This window comes from Neomonachus schauinslandi, chromosome 1 (assembly GCF_002201575.2).
Source record: "Neomonachus schauinslandi chromosome 1, ASM220157v2, whole genome shotgun sequence".
Lineage (NCBI taxonomy): Eukaryota > Metazoa > Chordata > Mammalia > Carnivora > Phocidae > Neomonachus > Neomonachus schauinslandi.
The window spans coordinates 136,099,367-136,119,507 of NC_058403.1; the positions used below are offsets into that span (position 1 = coordinate 136,099,367).

The 20,141-nt window shown below is 40.0% G+C and overlaps 1 protein-coding gene across 2 annotated transcripts in view; it reads left to right on the top strand.

Annotated features, from left to right (window-relative positions):
• Positions 1 to 11,939, top strand: part of LOC110570674 (ubiquitin-conjugating enzyme E2 E2) — a 378,044-nt gene extending 366,105 nt beyond the window's left edge. For both annotated transcript variants that reach the window (XM_044920568.1, XM_021678716.2), the window contains one exon: positions 11,027 to 11,939. In XM_044920568.1, the coding sequence (XP_044776503.1) occupies positions 11,027 to 11,124 (98 nt within the window). In that variant the 3' untranslated portion in view covers positions 11,125 to 11,939. The remainder of the gene's footprint in view (positions 1 to 11,026) is intronic.
• The last annotated feature ends 8,202 nt before the right edge of the window (positions 11,940 to 20,141 follow it).

Sequence of the window (20,141 nt, forward strand, 5' to 3'; positions counted from 1 at the left end):
TTTTTAAAAAAAACCCAGCTTTAACATGTTGGCATCTTTGACTCTTTCCTGCTTGCTGCAACAACAGCTCTTTACAGTGGTATTTTAGGGAAAGCAATGTGTGAATCTCTGGTATCTTAAACAAGTCCTCTACTCTAAGGATATTTTCTTAGAGTTCATTAGAAATTATTGCTTAACTAAGCCTGGAATTGTAACCCAATAACTTCTCAGTAGGAATGCAGCATCTGTACCATTCTTTAGAGGAGTCTATTCTAATAGAACGCTTATATTTGAAAACACACATTGATTTAATGTACATAGCACTGCTATGTAGACTTATAGGATGAGGTTTTAAATTTTTAAAGGTATTTTATCAAGAGTATACTTTAGATTATAGCCAGTGTATTTTGTATTGTTTATTGAGCAGTCTCAATTCAGTGGGTATTAATATGGAATGGTTTTAATTTTCTCCTGTCACTGCCTTAGGCCCTGTTTTGTTGAATCTTGCTTTTCTGTTCCTTAATAATATTTAGCAGATCTCATAGCATCCAGGTCACTTTCAGTTATTAGAAGGTGAATCTGGTCCATTTTTAAACTCCCCTCTCATATCTGATTTAAATTAATTTCCTCCTCCATTCCCATCAGGGTGGATGGAACATGGTCTGGTTCTCAGATACTGCCTTCTCCTCCCTTTTCAAGGCCTAACTCCTAAGCAGTTGGAGGCTAGGTAATGAATGAGAACAGTGTCCCTTTACCTAATTTCCTGTGGTTATTATTTTCCTTGCTTCTTTGGCAAGCATCGTCTTGCCATCCGTGCCTTCTGGGTGACAGGTGTGAAAATGCTGCTTCACATGGGTAATTTGGAGAGCTCACTGCCCAGTTCCCTGATGTGGAAGACTGAGCCCTAGCTCATCCTCCTAATAAACGCCTTCTCCTGTGGTGTCCCAGGAAATATTTAACAACTGGCTAGGGGTTGGAGTCGAGTGATGGTATGTGGCATGTGTATATGCACATACATAAGTTTATTATACATTTTACTGATGTAAAGAATGTATACAATTTACAGATAATAAAATATACAATACTCTTTAATGTAAATTTCATATAGTCATTTGATTGTCCTAGAAGAGATTCAGTGATTTTTACTAAAATCTATAGCCATCCTATGGTTGCAACTGACAGGTAAGTGTAGTTCTAACATGAATATTGGATATTTTCATTTAAGAACTAAGACAAAAATGAAATAAAGAAGGATGTTGGAATTTCACTTGTTAGTGTCATGAGCAACTTCTTTGCTGAATTAGGTTCAAATGCGGGAAGAATATATCCTCCAGTTTTTATGCTATTCACAATGTAAGGACTCTAGACATGCTACACTTTTAGGTTTAATCTGCATTATTAGCATTTTATCCATCACTTTCTTAGCTCCAGACAATCAACAAAACAATAAATCCAGGTCCTAAATTGTAGCATTTGCCAATTTCAGGCTACATGCATGACCTTAAACTGAATGCATAATTGGGACAAGGTGCACGATAGCACATTGGTTGTTTTTTTTGTTGTTGTTGTTTTTTGCACCATACAGATAGAGTAGGCATAAAAATAAATTATGAGAATAATAATCATAGCAGTAAAATAATTAAGAAATGAGTTTTAAGTATTACCCTTGTTTGTAAATAATTTAATTGTAACTTTAATTTTTAATAATGGCTATGTTTAAATTCCTAAAAATTTAAAAATTGGTTGCAGGCTGGTTCCAGATAGCATTCTCCTAAGAGCCTCTTAGTTACTAGGGGAGCTGCCTTCTTGAGGACCCTGATGAGATAGCAGGGAAAGTATAGACCACTTCCTTGGTGCTTCCTCTCTCTAATCAGATAGTCAAGGGGCAGATCACCTCATACCTGGTTTAAATCTCTGGCCAGGGATGACATTCCAGTCTGCTTCTCGAAGACACCCCAGTCTTTACTTGGTGGGTCTCTTGTTACCCTCCTTGCATGGCTATGAGAAGAAAAAGTCATCCTCTCCCTGTTTTTGTGGTGCTGAGGAGGAGGAAGACAGAGACGCTCCACTACCACACACCACACTCCCAAGGTGGTAGCTCAGTAATCCCACAAACCTTCTTTCTCTCCTTTCCCATATTTTATGATAGATACCTGGGGTTGTCAGAGCCAGCTCATCTTCTCTTAATAAGTCCTATGGAAGGTATTGATGGTCTCTTTAGAATTTGGGATACTCAATACCTCTTTTAACATCACTAGTTATTAATTCTGGACTAACAGCACATCTTGCTAGACTTATATGCAGTTCTGTTTAGCATTTTCAAATTTATATCTAGTTTGGTAATATCCACCATTTGGTTTAAATCACAGACATGATAATTTTCCTCCTAAATCACTTCGAGTCACACATGCACGCGTGTGTGTGTGTTCTCAAGGTACTTAACAATCTTTCTGGTTTGGGCTAGGCCTATAATTAGTAGTTTGGTTCCGCAACATTCCAGAATACAAAAACCTTAACTCCGTCCTACTCACTTGATTTTTAATTAGTAGACCCAGAGGAATTCAGGAATTCAGATATTCCTAAATCTTGATAACATTCTTCAAAAGAAACATAAGATTCCTATACCTGTGGGGTGGAATAGCTTTAAATGCTCCAAGTCTTAACCTCATCAAGATTAGGATTCTTCAGGGGCGCCTGGGTGGCTCAGTCATTAAGCGTCTGCCTTCGGATCAGGTCATGGTCCCAGGGTCCTGGGATCGAGTCCTGCATCCGCCTCCCTGCTTGGCGGGAAGCCTGCTTCTCTCTCTCCCACTCGCCCTGCTTGTGTTCCTACTCTCGCGATCTCTCTCTCTGTCAAATAAATAAATAAATAAATCTTTTAAAAAAAAAAAAAGGTTAGGATTCTTCAAATAAAATTTTAGTGAAGGAAAAAAAATGGGAAAGGGTAAGAACTTACCCTACCCGATACCAAAACAGTGAGAAAAGCAGGAGGAACAAATAAAGCAAAAGACAAATTCATCTATTGAAAGAACATCAGTACAGAATCCGATCCAGATATGTATAGGAACTTTGTGTATGATAAAGCTAGCATTGCACTAAAAGTTATTGTATGTAAATATAGGGGAATACTTCTAAAATGCTGGAGTGAATGAAGAGGGCCTTTGTACGTAAGCATGACATCAAACCAGAAAATGTTAAGGAAAGATTGACTTACTAAAAATTTAAACTTGTGTATGGCAAGGGCATTATAAACTCAGGTAAAGGACAAATGATACACTAAGAGAAAGTATTTCCTCCGCACATAATGGATAAATACTGTTATTCTTAGAGGTGCACTGAATTAATTTTGGCTGAATACTGAACAGCCAGTGTTAAAATCAATGAGCAACCTAAGGCAAGGCTGATTATTCCTATCATAAAATGATCCTCTTCCATACAATAGTAAATATGAAATTTTATTTTAAGAATATAAGTAATATTATAATTTTAATATTAAAAATTCAGGATATTTGGATTTTGTCATTATGACGGAGCAATATGATTTCTGAGCACTGCCAGCTACTAGATGGCTCCTGTGCGTATCTGCAGAGTACTTAACTGGGTGTTTCCCTGGATGAAAAGCATGAATCAGGAGGGGGAGACTTATTTATCCAGTGTAGGTTACCGTTCATGGAGATTCTGCTGTCGGATCAGTGAATTTTCCTTTTCCTCTAACACTTATAAAAAGGGGAAGACTTACCTTCTCAGCCCCCAGACTTGAAGATCTGGCTAGTGGTGGTGGTGCGTGTCACTGAAGTGCTCCGTGAACTGAAGCTGTGTGCAGTGCTTAAAGAAAACACTTCCTAAGTATCTAAGAAACAAACATAAGGTTTTTTTTTCCCCTCACGTTTTAATTTCTAATATTTTTACATTGGCTTGCTGCTTCCCACAGTCACTGGACGTGCTACTTTCCCAGCAGCCATTGGTGGTTACCTTTCCCATCCATCATAGTTTATGCAGCGGACAGTACTAAGACCCGTTTTGTTCCAGCAGCTTTTTCACATGGTAGCTGCTCTTCCATCTCACTTTGAACATTTGTCTGAATACCTGAGACAGCAGTTCCAAATTATTCCCTTGTACGCCATAGTGTTTATCTTTGGCTGAAAGAGATTTTCAGTCCCAAGTTACATTCATAATGCTTACCAATACTTTTAAACCAGTGTTCAGATAGTAGCATTGAGTACAAATGATGGTATCGTGCCTATTAAATATGATGGCAACTTACATGATCTTTGATCTCCACAAGTTAAGTAAAGCTGGAAATGACATCAAAGGAGGCATCTGTCTGTTCAGTCTTCCAAAGACTAAAGCAGATTTTGGCTGAATACTGAGGCCAAAGCTAAACTTCAGTGCATGCTTGATAGTTATAATGTATAAAGTGTTCCTTCATATTAGTAGGGAAAAAATGGACAAAAGACATGAACAAACAAATCACAGAGAAAGAAATATAAATAGTGAACAAACAGGAGAAAATGTTAAACCTTAGTAAGGCATCAAGTTAAATGCAGTTACAACAATGACAGATTTTTTTTTGTTAATCTAACAAAAAAATTAAAAAGGTAATGCAGTGTTGTTGAGAATGCTCAGAAACAGGGTAAATTGTACATCCTTTGAGTGAAGGCAGTTTGGCAGTATTTACCAAAGTTTAAAATGTGTGCTCTCTGGTCCAGCACTGTTACTTAGAGGAATCTACCCCCAGAAGTATTTAACCATGTGCTCAAAGATTTATACAAGACTGTAATACTAGTTGTAATAACAAAAAATCAGATCAAATTTACATGTGCATCAGGAGAGGAATGACAGACTGCTGAATAACCACAAAGGAATGCCCTGTGATTATTAAATATAATGAGCTAGGTCTATTTGTACTGCCTTAGAAATGCAACTGCAATGTATTGTTACAGAGGAAAATGCAAGTTGCAGGATTTTTTTTATGTGATTCCCATTTGATTTAAGCATAAATAAAGAAAAAAGTATGGAGGGATGAGTATCAAACCGTTAACAGGGTTACCTTGAGATGGAAGGGGTTTGGGGATGAAGGAAATTAGAGGGAAGAAGGTAATGTTTTTTACGTCATATGTACTTCTTTATTATTTGAGTTTATTATATATGAGCATCTGTTACTTTTTTGTTTTATAAAAGATTAAAGAAAACTAAGCTAGACCAAATCACCAACAAAAAATTTCATGAAAGACAGAAATGAGCTACTTCACCTCATTACAAGGCAGACGCACGGAAGGCCTCCAGGGACTTGATGGGAAGCTAAAAGAATGGTGTTAATCACAGGCATAACTGAACGGCTGGCAAAGCGGTCACTTACAGCCTTGAGGAATCCAAGAAATGGCAAAGTGCAGAGCACAAATTTCAACAATAAAATAATTTTTTAAAAAATAATGGGAGAAAGTGAAAGAAAGCTGTCACAATCACTATCAGGTCCCTTTCTCTGATTTGCTGATAATTCACATCTAGAGAAGAAACTTCTGTGATGAACCAACTTACAATGCTCGTGCTACACAGGGACACATGCATATGGAATAGCTGCTATTTATGGTTACTGTTTTGTGTGTGTTCCTTACTTACTTGTCTTACGTTCTTCTGTCCGTACTTAGATCCACACAGTAAACAGAGTTAACAAGAGGGAAACAGTGACAGGCAGAGTCCCATGAGGCAGGATTTTGTTTAGCACTAGTTCTCCAGTACCTAGAACAGAGTACGGACTCGGTAAATATTTGTCAAATGAATGAATGTGTAGGCTTCAGCCCAGTGGGAAATAGGGATAAGTAAACAGACAACTAAAAGGCAGTATTCTCAGTGCAGTGATAGACGTAAGAACAGACAAAACAGAAATGGGACGCATAAGACTGCTAGGGAGCTCCTAGAAGACATCCCCAAGGATGTTGTGCTTGAGCTAAATGTTGAGAAATGAGTAGAAGCCTTCAAGCAAAGGAAGCAGCAGAAGTAAAAGTGCAGACCTATGAAAGAGCAGGGCTTGTTGAAGAAGCTGCAAGTTGTTTTTTCTGGCTGCAAGCATGGGGACGGGAGGCTAGAAAGATTAGGTCTAGACCAAAGATCTTGGGAGCCATACTAAGGACTTTTGGATTTTATCTGAAGAGAATGTCTTCATGAAGACAATCAGATTTATATTTTAAAATAAAATATGATGCATAAGAACACTTAGTTGCCAGTCTTTATTTTGAAAATAATAGCAGCAATTTTGTATGTGCATTACAAGAATTAATTCATTTAATTCTTACAGCATTCTAGGGAGTAGTTATTGTCTCTTTTGTAGTTGAGGAAACTGAGGCACAGAGAAGTTAAGTAATTTGCCCAAGGTGACTCCATTACTAGCGGAACTGAGATACACACCCATGCAGTCTGTATCCAAAGCCCATGCCCTTGTTCACTATTCTGTACTATTTTTTGTTTGTGGTTTTTTTAAGAATATATATGTTTTCTTAAGAAAAGGGAATCCAGGGGGGCGCCTGGGTGGCTCAGTTGGTTAAGCGACTGCCTTCGGCTCAGGTCAAGATCCTGGAGTCCCTGGATCGAGTCCCGCATCGGGCTCCCTGCTCGGCAGGGAGCCTGCTTCTCCCTCTGACCCTACGCTCTCTCTCTCTCTCTCTGTCTCTCTCTCTCTCATTCTCTCTGGCTCAAATAAATAAATAAAATCTTAAAAAAAAAAAAAAAAGAAAAGAAAAGGGAATCCAGGGGCGCCCGGGTGGCTCAGGCAGTTAAGCCCGTCTGCCTTTGGCTCAGGTCATGATCCCAGGGTCAAGCCCCATGTAGGGCTTCCCACTGAGCAGGGAGTCGGCTTCTCCCTCTCCCTCTGCCCCTCCCCCTGTTTGTGCTTTCTCTCTCACTCGCTCTCTCTCAAATAAGTAAATAAAAATATTTTTTTTTCATAAAAGGGAATCCAATTTTTTTCATGTAATTTTTCCCATATCACCTACCAACCAAGATAGAATGTTCTTTGACCTTCCAAATAGAATAACTCCGCAGTTCAGTAGTCTGCCTGTCTTTTCCACTCCCTTCTTGCCATATAGCTGCTGCTTATCCCCTTTAGTACTGATTCCTCTCTCCCCCCTTTTCTGGACAAGGTTTAAGCCATTTGGCTTCCAGGGTACCCAGTGTAGCCCCAGCCAGGAGAGAGGCAAGCCTAGAGATGAAGTTGCAGGAGTTGTCTGAGCCTTTCTTTTCCAGAATCAAAGGTGCACAGACCACAGATCTTAAAAAAATGGGAGAGGGAGCAGAGTACTCGGTATGATCACCTTTTACTCACTTGCAAATAATCATGATGGTTATTCAGTCAACAAGCACTTACTAACCAGCTTCTCTTTGCACCTGGAACTGTGTAAGGAGGCAGAGGTGAGACAAGGAAGGAGAGAGTGGTGTGCTGCCCCTTGTCGATGGTCTTTCAGTCTTACACTTCCATTCAGGCTAGTATTTCATAGCTAGTATTGTGTCAACAAAAATGAAGGCATTTTTGTTAAACAGGTGAGGTGATGTGGTTTAGAGGTCTAGTTAATGAAGAGCATTATATACCAACTCTCACTCCCATGATTTTCCATTGCCCATGCTGTAAATCCTATTCCTCAGCTTCAGGGAATCTCTAATATATGCAGCATTGGTATTTGGGAGAATGAAGCGCTTAAAATCATCCAACCCTGTGCTGTAAGCATAAACATGCTCCTCTTTTCAAAAATCCATATAATTGCTGTGAACAAGGCAAAAAATGTAGAAGACTTAAATTTTAATTTACTTATCCACTGATAAATTTTGTGGGTTTTCTTTAGTAAGAAGAAGAAGACTGATAGAGGATAATATCAAAGATCAGTGAAGATTTGGGAAAGTAGTAATAATGTGGAAACCCAAAGTAATAATGTGGAAGCCAAAAGGAATTTTTTCCTTCTTTTTTAGAAAGAAATTGTTAGAGAAATAAGCAAGTAATTTATGTTTAGAGACTGTTATTACATCCCTGGCATAACTGTCCATGAAATATGAAACCTGTGTAAGAAGATTCATCTTTACTTAGGTTCGTAATTATAAATACACTACAAAAAGTGTGTTTTATTCCATTAAATTCACTGTGATAGTCATTCGCTATATATATATTGCATAGTTTTGTTTTTGGTTTTCTAATGGTATTTTGCTTTCCTTTTTTTTTTTTTTAAGATGTATTTATTTACTTAATTTATATGAGAAGGAGAGAGAGAACACGAGTCAGGGGGAGGGGCAGAGGGAGAGAGAGAATCCTCAAGCAGACTCCCCAGTGAGCACGGAGCCCAATGCAGGGCTCGATCCCAGGATCCCAAGATCATGACCTGAGCCAAAATCAAGAGCTGGCCACTCAACTGACTGAGCCACCCAGGGGCCCCTATATTACATAGTTTTGGTTGACTAACTGACAATCTTAACTTTTATTCAGCAAAACATTTTAGCACTGAGACCTACTTGGTTAATAACATGTGATTTTTAAATTCCTTCATTTTATACTTTTATGTTTTTCATTTATACTTTAAAAATTTCAGATTTGCATAAATTTGTGAAAGTGTATGCACAGTAATGTTCCTCACAGCACTGTTTATAAAGCCAAAAATTGGAAGAAACTTAAATGTCTCTAAACAAGAAGTTGGTTATTCAGGTGAATACTAAAAATGATGAAGTAAATTTGTAATTATTGATATAAAAAGTTATTTGCCATATAGTGAGTTTTTAACATTACAAAAGTAGACTATAAATTAATCTTTTTTTAATTGTGTGTTTAGAGAAGAATTCCAGGAAGATATAAGGCAAATGTTAACAGTACTTCTCTCTGAATAAATTTACAGATGGTCTTCACTTACAGTTTTCTGTCTTGTGTATTGTTTGAGGCAGTTTTTATTAGTAATATTGCTTTTATAGTTAGCATGTATAATTTTACAGGTGGAAAAATATTCTTTTTAAAATCAAACTTGAAAAGGTAAAAGGAATCTAATGAAAGAAATCTAATCTTAATTGTTTAAGCGTACAAAAAAATTTTGCACAATGCATGTTAATTTTATCAGTGTTCTAACTTGTTTTGGTATTTTCCCCCCTTCTTCCCCTACTGAAATAATATTAACACTTGATTGTAACACCTTTTCCCACCCACAGCTTCCTGTTCCTTTTCCTTCATCTGTCCCCTTCTTCCTCCTTTGAGCTGAAATGACAGACCTGTCTTTTTCCCCGTCTGCCCACACTGTGAGGATACGATTTAAGGCAGAGCATGAACATCACTGGTCATTCTGACATTAAGCCTATCCTTTACCTCAATCAGTGAGTTAGAAAGCACAAATGGATCTTTAGTGCATTTCATTAATACAGATACTGTTCAATTAAACACCTGTCTTGAGTGACGTAGACTCCAGCTTTTGAGGATACCTATTTTTTACTCAAACTTTTGCATTCTAGACTGCCAAAAATTGGAATAAGATGATTTTTTTTTCAAAGGTGGAGAAATGTGACTCAGACCTCTCTTTGGCCCTTTAGACTAAAGTCATTACTTAATCTGAACTGAAAAACCACATTTTTTTAAGTATCTTAATCAGATTCCAGGCATTTGGTATTACTAGTTTAAATCTTCTTGAACCTGGTTGATTTATGTGATGGTGTCAGTTTCAGCATTTGGGCAAGTGAAGGAGAAGCACAGAGTGAGCAGAGAGGCAAAAGTTCTGAACAAACCCATATACTGGGTAGTCTGTTTAAATTGTGTGTGATATAAGTGAATGTAGTAAGAAACTGGCCTCTCCCTAGAATAAATGTAACAAGCTTAGCACAAGTCCAAGAACACATGAGCAAGGTGTGTTAAAATGTGAGCAGCGTCTTGTCAGTCAGAGAGAGGGCTTGGAACAGCTTCAGCAGTACCAGCCTCAGCAGATGGTTAAAAGATGGTGTTTCTGTTGCACCTCTAATACTGAGAAGGTATGACCATGAGTATCTTACTAGGTTAGTCTCAGAATCTTCCCACGTTATAGGTTGTATTAGACCACAGGCACACTTACTTACTTTTTTCATCTTTAACATACGGTTTGCTAATTTTGGTTCCTTCTTATCCACTAGCTCTAATACACTCAAATTCTCAACACCAAAAGCAGAGGAAATAAAAATCAGGGAAGGAGTGAAGGTAGAGAATGAAGGGAAAGGGATGCGTTCTGGGACCCCCAGAAACCTAAAAAAAAAAAAATTTATTTTTAATTGCTCTGATTTTTTTCCAGTCCTATCTGGGTGGAAAGCAATCTCCCAAGCAGCGCATGGTGGGCTCTAGGCTCAGTGTGTGTGGGCTCCTGGCTCTACCGCTTACTCTGTCTTGGGTGGGTGACTTACTAACCCCCCTAGTGTTTCAGTTTCCTGATGTGTCAGTTCCTCAGAGTTTTATGGAGTTAGTATGTTAAACTTTCAGGATGTGAGTATTAGCTATTTAATATCTACCGGTATTTTTATAATAAGGAGCTATATGGATCTTGATATTTCCAAGTTTGGAGGAGGAAGTAGACCATCTTCCCCATTGTCAGTGGTTCTTACTAAGGTTGGTGTGTTCAGCTGAGGCTCTTGAAGCCTCCCCCAATGTAGGCAGTGAGTGGTGGGAGTGCCACCACCTAGGGTCTAAGCCGCAGGAGTTGGCCAGGCCATCGGAACCACTTCCCAAAGAGTTCTCCGTGAAACAGCTACCTGAAAACAAGTGGAGGGGGGTGAGAAGTGTGCAGTGGGAACAGGGAGAGAGAGTACGACCTGTCAAGAAATGACCAGAGCCATCAGTAAAAGGGCAAGTAGATGACTCTGTGGGCAGCCGGTGTGAAAAGTGATCTGTCACTGGCAGGTCATTTACAGGTCTTTGCTGAAGTGACATTGTTCCAGGTTAGAACAGCAGCTTCCTGCCACCTCTGCATCTACTCCTTGATCTAGGGCTAGCTTTCCGACACTCCTTTCCCCCAGCTTTGAAAGAGGAAGTGCTGCTGGTATTTACTGACTCCTGACTCTGCTTCCCTTCCAGCTGACCCTCTGGTGGGCAGCATTGCCACACAGTACATGACCAACAGAGCAGAGCACGACCGGATGGCCAGACAGTGGACCAAGCGGTATGCCACATAGGGGCCTGCTGCTTGCTGCCCCCGCCGGACCTGTGCAAGCACATTCACCAAGTGCATCAATAGCCCTACCCACCCCTCTGGACCTCGGTTCTTATTTTCTTATTTTTATTAAATTCTGAATCTTTTTCTGATGGTATGTCATCCATCCCCCACTCCTTTCTCCCTCCCTCCTCTTCCTCCTTTTCCTTCTCTCTTCCCTCCACCCCCCCCACCCCTGCCTTCTCAGTTTATTTCCTTTTTTGATTTCTATTAACTTGAAAGATTTGGGGTTTTTTTTCCCATCTTAACATGGAATGGGAACTTTTGTTTTCAGTGCAAACAATGTTGGATCTGTAATAGTAAGAGCTTTCTTACAAAGCTTTGTATTACTGTGTGGTTTTGTTTTTTGTTGTTTTATTTTTATTTTTTTCCTTTTATGTGATCTTTGGGAAAACACGAATTCAGAATTATATCTCATTTCTACTTAAATGTAGTGCTTAGGGTTAATTTTTTGTACTGAAGTCTTTATTGGTGGGTGCATGCTACTGGGAACAAGTTTTTTGTACAAAAGCTTCAATCAGAATCACTGTGCATTACTGAGACTCTGTTTATCACTAGCCTTCTGTCCCCCACACAGAAGACTGTTGGATTGAACAAAATAATATGTATTTTGATTTACTTAAAGTGCTTGTAAATTTCTTAGGGACCTGCCACTTTTGACTGTGGATCAGTTGATGTACACTTGTATTATTAAAGCACTCAATAAATCACTGTGGCTGATAAATGCACTTCTGGTAACCCAGCGTTTGCTTTGTATCCTGGTGACCAGCGTAGCCCTATGTGCAGCAAGGCTTGTCTAATTCAATTACAGATTCAAGTTTATTTTTCATCTGAAACCGCTAATATTTCTTTGTAGTTGAGTTGCTTAGCATGTGGAATTTCTCCAGCTGTCAATAACCTGATGATTTTACAGTTCTTTCAGATCACAAATACTTTACATATTAGCTGGACATTACTTTCTCATAGACATCCCTTCTGTTACAACCTTCTTTACTCAACAGTTAAAATATGGGACTCCAAAAATACTTTCTAGTGAAAGTCAAGTCTGAGCTGATCATTGTGTTTGAGCACTTTTGAATTTATTTCTCTCCTTTTTTCCTTTTAAGATTGTTACAGTGATTACCCTTGAGTTTTGATTTGGGTTTTTTCCCATAATTTTGGTGGAAGAAGTAAACTCAATTGCGTCAGTCATGGTCAGCACATTCACTGACAAGGGTATGTCTGTCTGGGTTTGACCTTCAGACTATTTTACGTATGTTTTGTTTTTTCTCCATAATTTTAGTGGAAGAAATAAACTCAACTGTATCACTCACGGTCAACACATTCAGTGACAAGGGTATGTCTGTCTGGCTTTGACCTTCAGACTATTTTAGGTATGTAGCTATAGGAGGCAGAGGAAACTTGTATGTGGTGCAGTTTGAAAAACATACTGATGTGCTGATCGAAATTCAGGGTTCTTTGTGTTACAGGGCATATTGGAAACTCCTGCTTTCACTAATTACAGTTACAAGCCCACCATACCAGTTGGTCTCATTTAAGGAACATCTTTACTACTAAATAGTGGGATTTACAAATGGAAATCATTCACCTCTAAATATTTCTGATTCAAATTTAAAATCTTTATTTGAAACATTTTAAATATCTGAGTCAAAAGGTGCAGGTTTTTGTGGTTAAAGAGAAGTCCTAAAGAAAATATTGTTCAAATATTGAAAAGGTAACTTTTAAACCAGAGTACCTAGGGGTGTTTTTTCTCTTTTTAATAATGACTTTACTATTCATTTTATTTGAAGACATTTTCCAGCATACCAGAACACCATATGGTCTCTGTTTCAACTACTCAACTCTATGCTCATAGCAAAGGGAACTACAGACCATACATGTGAATGGGCATAGCTGTGTTCCAATAAAACTATTTATCAAAACAATCAATAGCCAGATTTGGCCTGTGAGTTGTAGTTTGCCAGTCCCTGATATATAGAACACTATAGACGGCGGGGGCGAGGGGGGGTCAGATGTGTGTTTAACATCTCTTTCTTTTAAAATAAAATTAATATAATACAAGAGTCATTTTTAGGAAATTACCCAGAATGTGTTATTGTCTATAGACTCTCAGACCACAAAGGTTTATATTTACTTTAATACCTTAGATTTAAAATTTTAATCCTAAAAGCACTGAGCCATATTAATATGCAATCTTATTAAACTGATTTTTTTTTGCTTTTGACTGATTAAACCAGACTTACGATATTAATACTGACTTTTATTGACAATGTTTAAATTCAGTTTGCTTTTGTTCTTTTAAAATGTCAACTCCAGGGGCACCTGGATGGCTCAGTTGTTAAGTGTCTGCCTTCAGCTCGGGTCATGATCCCAGGGTCCTGGGATCGAGCCCCGCATTGGGCTCCCTGCTCAGCCAGGAGCCTGCTTTTCCCTCTCCCGCTCCCCCTGCTTGTGTTCCCTCTCTAGCTGTCTCTCTCTCTGTGTCAAATAAGTAAATAAAATCTTTAAAAAAAAAAAAGTCAACTCCAGTTGGACACATTTTAAGTGATATATCCAATATATTACATCTACATCTCATAAATGGGTATACTTCAGATCATTTAAAAATGTGTGTTATTTGGGAGCCAGAGATCATAACAGTTCTCATAGGAAATCCTGTTACAAATCTATGTTTGCTTTCCCATGAGCCATCTTTAGATTTTATGTCAATTTGATAGGAAGTCTATAACATTTCTTTCCCCGTGTTTATGAACTCTAAATACTTAATGACAAACAAATGTACTCTCCCCTCAAAATGTGAAAGCTAGAGAAACTCCAGAGAGAGCAACAAATCCTTAGTTGAGCCTGTTAAGTCTAGATTCCAGATAACATGGTAATTTTACTTGGAATCTGTAACTGTAGCAGGCAATACAATTCCAGCGAAGTTTTCAAAAATGTTTGTAAAATAAGATTTGGGAATAGTTTAGCACTCAGAAACCGTAAGTCATTTCACTAATGATCATGGGGATAGCATTTCTAAAATTCAGGAGCGATTTTGTACCTTAATATTTGACTTTCCATGCCAGTTATTGCTAGTTACAGTATTTTATAAATTTGTTAAATAAAATGTTGGCAGATCCTTGACAGAGGCAGGACCACTGGTCATTGAGAAAGTAGTTTGAAATGATATTTATTGATCTTAAATAATTCAGAAGGTTGTGGCCTTAATTTGTCATAAAACTACAAATAAATACAACATTCTTCATCTCTTCTACAGGAATCCACTGAAGATAGCAAGTGCAGAAGTAGTCGATCTTTTCTTATTCCAAGATTAGAGAGTCAACCTACAAGTTCATCCTACAACACTGGTTTGGGAATTAGGAAGAAAGGAAATATTTATTCAGAATATACTGTGTATCAGGCCATAAGTTACCTAATAAAACCTCAGCATAGCCCTTTGATGTGTAGGCTGCTATGGTCTGAAAATTTGTATCCCTCCCCACCCCCCAACCCTCGTAATTCATATGTTGAAATCTTAATCCCAAGGTGATGGTATTAGGAGGTGATTAGGTTATAATAGCAGAGCTCTCTGGTTGGGATTAGTATCTTATAAAAGACTTATAGTCTTATAAAAGAGACCCCAGAGGGCTCCCTGTCTCCTTTCCATCATGTGGGGACACAGTGAGAAGTCGGCAGTCTGCAAACAGGAAGAGGGCCTTCGTTGGAACCCAACCATTCTGACACCCTGATCTTGGACTTCCAGCCTCCAGAACCATGAAAAGTAAATTTCTATAGTTTATAAGCCACCTAGTCTGTGGTGTTTTGTTATAGCATCCTGGACAGACTGACAGTGGCCCTCGTTTATGCACAATGATCAGGGTACCAAAGTGAGATTCCCACCAAGCATGTGACACCAGAGCCTTGCCATACAAAACCACATGCACCTTTCTTCTAACTATGAGATCATACTATAGAAACAAATTGTCATAATTCAGCCTTAGAGTCAAGGTGCCATACAATTTCTAGGTAGTAGGAATTTTGCCATCTTCAATAATTGGAAAAAAATGTTGAAGGAAATGTGGACCTGGTATTATTACATGGAAGACCAAACAGCACTTCTAATCTTAGAGGTGCCACATTAAGACTTGGCCAGCTATGGGAAACATGTCCCTTGGAAGACCCCCAAACTTCTCTGTATCTCAGTACTGCAGTAAAAGGGGCCATTAATTATTGCCAGGCATGGCAATTTTTAAATGTCTCTATAATAAGTTGTGGGGTTTTTTTTTTAAGATTTTATTTATTTATTTAAGAGAGAGAGTACATGAGACGGGAGGGTCAGAGGGAGAAGCAGACTCCCTGCCGAGCAGGGAGCCCGATGCGGGACTCGATCCAGGGACTCCAGGATCATGACCTGAGCCAAAGGCAGTCGCTTAACCAACTGAGCCACCCAGGCGCCCAATAAGTTGTGTTTTTAAAAAAAGGTATGTCCATAGTTGACACCAAAAACAGTTGCACAAAAAGCCCTCCCAGAGAATCCTGACCTACCTATGCATTTTATTTCAAGGTGGCTTTATAACACTGTCAAGATGTCCCTTCTGTATGGGTCTCTGGTATGTGGGGCAGAACCTCTCGTGCCATAGGGGCACACCCTGTGTCCTGAGTCCTGCAGCTGTCCTCAGAGGAAATCTGGAGCAGAGTATAGGATAACTATATTCTGAACCATAGCACTGAAAGCTACATGAGATCTGGAATCCCTTGGAGTTGACGCTCTCAGGGGCTCAGGGCAGCTTGGCCTCTGAGGACCTGCTTTAGTAGTACACCCATATACCTGTGGGGAGCTAACCCACTCCTTGAGCCTGGAACATGCCCTCTCCACAAGGCACCTTTCACTCTCACATTCTACCGTGTGCACTGGTAATGTGGGTTAGGGTGAGCAGCTTATCCCAGTTTGGCCAGGACTTACTCTGGTTTTATTTAATTTTTTTTTCTTAAGATTTATTTATTAGAGAGAGAGAGAGCACCAGTGGGGTGGGGAGGGGGAGAACAGAGGGAGAAGCAGACTCCCTGCTGAGCTGGGAGCCCGATGCAGGGCTCGATCCCAGGACCCCGGGATCATGACCTGAGCCAAAGGCAGAGGCTTAACCAACTGAGCCACACAAGCACCCCCCGCCTTTTTTTTTTTTTTAAGATTTTATTTATACCTGTTTTAAAACAGAGTTTGTCTCAGGAACCCCCTCAGTCTGGGACAAACCAGGGCTGTTGGTCATTCGAGCTTTTGTGCTAATACTAAATTTTAGTGTCAGTCTCAGGCATTGCACAGGGCCAGTTTGGAGGAGTGTCTTCCCTGATATACAGTTATCCTTTTAAAAGAGACGCACAAGGCGCCTGGGTGGCTCAGTTGGTTAAAAGAGACGCACACTCGGGCGCCTGGGTGGCTCAGTTGGTTAAGCGACTGCCTTCGGCTCGGGTCATGGTCCTGGAGTCCCTGGATCGAGTCCCACATCGGGCTCCCTGATGGTGAGGAGCCTGCTTCTCCCTCTAACCCTACCCCCTCTTGTGTACTCTCTCTCATTCTCACTCTCTCAAATAAATAAATAAATCTTTAAAAAAAAAAAAAAAAAGACGCACACTCTATACAGTCTGAAGAATCCTCGCCACTGTCTATGGCTCTCACAGCTGGCCACCTTCACTCATTCCCTGGTTCGGATGCATATGAGTGATTTAAGCCAACTGCAATCTTCCTTTACATCTTCAAACATGACTCAAGGTATGTGTACCTTTCTCTGAGGTAATCTTATGCACAATACACTTTTTGAGAGGATTTTCTTTACAGGGAAATTCCTGAATTTTATTTTATTTTTTTTTAAGATTTTATTTATTTATTTGTCAGAGAGAGAGAGAGCACAAGCAGGGGGAGCGACAGAGGCAGAGGGAGAAGCAGGCTGCCTGCTAAGCAGGGAGCCTGATGCGGGGCTCGATCCCAGGACCCTGGGACCATGACCTGAGCTGAAGGCAACTGCTTAACCAACTGAGCCACCCAGGCGTCCTGAAATTCCTGAATTTTAAAATCTCTTAATGTATCAGAGCCACACAGGAAAATGGAGGAGATAATGTGATCATGTCTCTCTCTTCCCCGTTTGTGAATCCACATCATCAAAGTGGGGACAAACCCCAGCTGCTCCAGATCTCCTGGTGTCAGTCCTGGTTACAGAAAAAAACCTTACCCGGTCACCCTAGCATCTTTTGGAGCTGGTGAGAATCCTAACCCCACCTTTACATTATCCCCTTCTCCCACACAACATTGGGCTCTCATCCATCTTTTTTTTAAAAATTGGATGGGAGGTCAGAGTTCAGGATGACAATCATGTCCTGGTTTGTAGGAAATTTAGATCTCCTGAGAAATTCTGTCAAGCTCTGCAATAGAAAAGGAACAGATGCTTTACAGTTGGTGCCACTGAGCACACTGAGAAACACCCAGCCAGATTCTTCTATTTAATCTGTAGTGCAAGAACAGTACAAAGGGGTAGAGAGAAGTCACGCTCGCCTGGTACAGCCTGCCTCTGCTGAGCTTGTCTAGAAACAACATGATAACATTCTTCATTGTTCAGTCTCCCCCTTGAAACTACTGGCAAACAAATAAATGAAGATGGCCACCGCCATGCAATTGGACAGTTTTAGCCTCTGTCCTTTAGATGGACAGCTCGTGACTACTGCATGTGCGCCAGACAGCTTCCAACTACCATGACTTAAAAATCAGAGTAGCTATGGACAGTTATTCAAAACCTGTGATGAGAAACTCCAGAAGCTGTTATTAATCCCCGGGAGACCCCATTCACTTTAAACAATAATGAGGAAATTACTTTAAATTCAAGCATGACTATGCATTTTTACTTAAATGTAAAACATCTGTCCCTATTAAAGAATCCCCAGATTCTTCTGTGTTCTTCGTGGTACGTAATAAAATACTAGGATGTACTTGTCAATCCAGATTTGGTCTGTTGGACTTTGGAGGAATGGTAATGTTATTGTTTGGGATTTTTTAAATAGTGCAGTAATATAGAGAAAAAGTAGGTTTTAGATAAAAATACTGCTCTCTTGGGCACTGCAGAATTAGCCTAAAGACTAGATGTATTAAACTCCAAAATGTTTGTAAGCACCTTAACTTGATTTGTTTTATGGATTAAGAGGTCAAGAAGTAAGTTGCTGGGTCACCAGAGTCAAGAGAAATCAAAAATTTGTGCACTGGTTAAGAACAGAAATTTTGTCAGAATGATGATATTATTATGTATAGCAAGAGATTGAGAGTGTAGCTTCCATTTAGGGAAGATGAATAGGGAACTATAATTCCTTCTGAGGCAGAGTCTATAAATTATCCCTCATACACATTCTCCCTTTCTTCCTTTTATAAATGGAACCGTCAAGTTTTTGCAAGACACATGACCACCTTAGCCAGGTCTTCCTGTAAGAGGTTCATTATAAAAAATGGTCCCAAATCTCAGTCCTTCCAGTATCCACATTTTTGCAGCTTCTTCCATGAAAAAAAGGAGTCTTTCTTTTTCTTCACCCCCTGAATCAGAGCTGGCCTCACAACTTGATTTGGCCAGTGGACTGCAGGGGAAGTGGTCTTGCGCCAGTTTCAAGCCTGGGTCTCCAGAGGCAATGTGCACTTCCCACCTCTCTTGGAACCCTTCCATGCCTTGAAAATAAGTCCCAGGCTAGGCTGTCAGAAGATGAGAGACCATGTGGAGATGAGCTGAGACAGTCCTAGACCAACCCATCCCCCACTATCCCAGATAGCCCAGCCAAGATCAGCAGAACCAAGTAACCTAGTGCTGACAAGCAGTTGCATGCATCAACCCAACTAAGACCAGACAGGCTGTCCACCTGATCCTTATGTTTGTGAGCAGTAATAAATGGTACCGATTTCAGCCACAAAGTTTTGAAGTGCCCCACTACACAGCAATAACTAATACCAGTGCCAAAGGAAGTGAACAAAAGCGACAGCCGCAAATTCCAGATCTCATTCTGTAAGAGGAAGTCGCTGGCTTCACACTCTCTCTTTGCACTTTCCATGGTCTGGAATGTAGGTGTGGTGCTGGCGAGCCGGCTGGGACCAGGTCGACAAGGGCCACACCCAAGAATATGGAGCAACAACGAGCAGAAAAAGTTCAGTTTTGAATATGTTGAGATTGAAGTGCCTCGGATACATCCAACTAGAGATGTCTGGCCACTGGACATACTGGCCGCACCGTCAGGAAAGCTTAGTATCCAGAATGTAGCTGTGAAGTTGGGAATCCGTGTATGGGAAGAGCTGTGATTTAGGAGAGGATGATGCCACTCAGAGTGAGTGTAAAACGGGTAAAATGGGAAGAGAAAAGAGCAGGAACAAGCCTTGTGGATGAACCACACGGCTTACCAACCGTCCCAACTCAAATATCCAGAGATGACATTTTAATACATTGACTTTAAAACATTTGTTTTAAAAATAATATAATCTATACTCTTGGTGGGGAAAAAAATGCCATTGGCAGAGGAAATATTCTAAGGAATTACGAGGTTGACAGAGCAGCTAGAATTATCGATGGACCATAAGCAGAAGTGTGGGCAAAGTAGAGCTCACACAAGGGAAAACTCTCCGGGGTAAGAGCCCTTCCAGGGTTCACCTTCCTTCCTGCTTCTGAACTACAAGAACTGGGCCTGCTACCTTAGACAGTGAGATGATGGGGCTCCAAGACAGAGGAGCCTGGGTCCCCAATACCACAGAGCCCTGAAGGACTGTGACGTCCTGCCCAGACTTCCATACAGAAAGAAGTCCATTTCTCTCTTCTTTAAGCCCTGCTGTGTTGGGGTTCCTGACACTTGCAACTGATCTGGGCCTGATAAACATGCACACGAACCTCATGCTGATGGCTGCCTTTGGGGAGGGAAGGGACCTAACGCTAGGGAGACAGACAAGATTTCAGTTTTACCTCTAATGATACGTTTCTTTTTTTAAGGAGC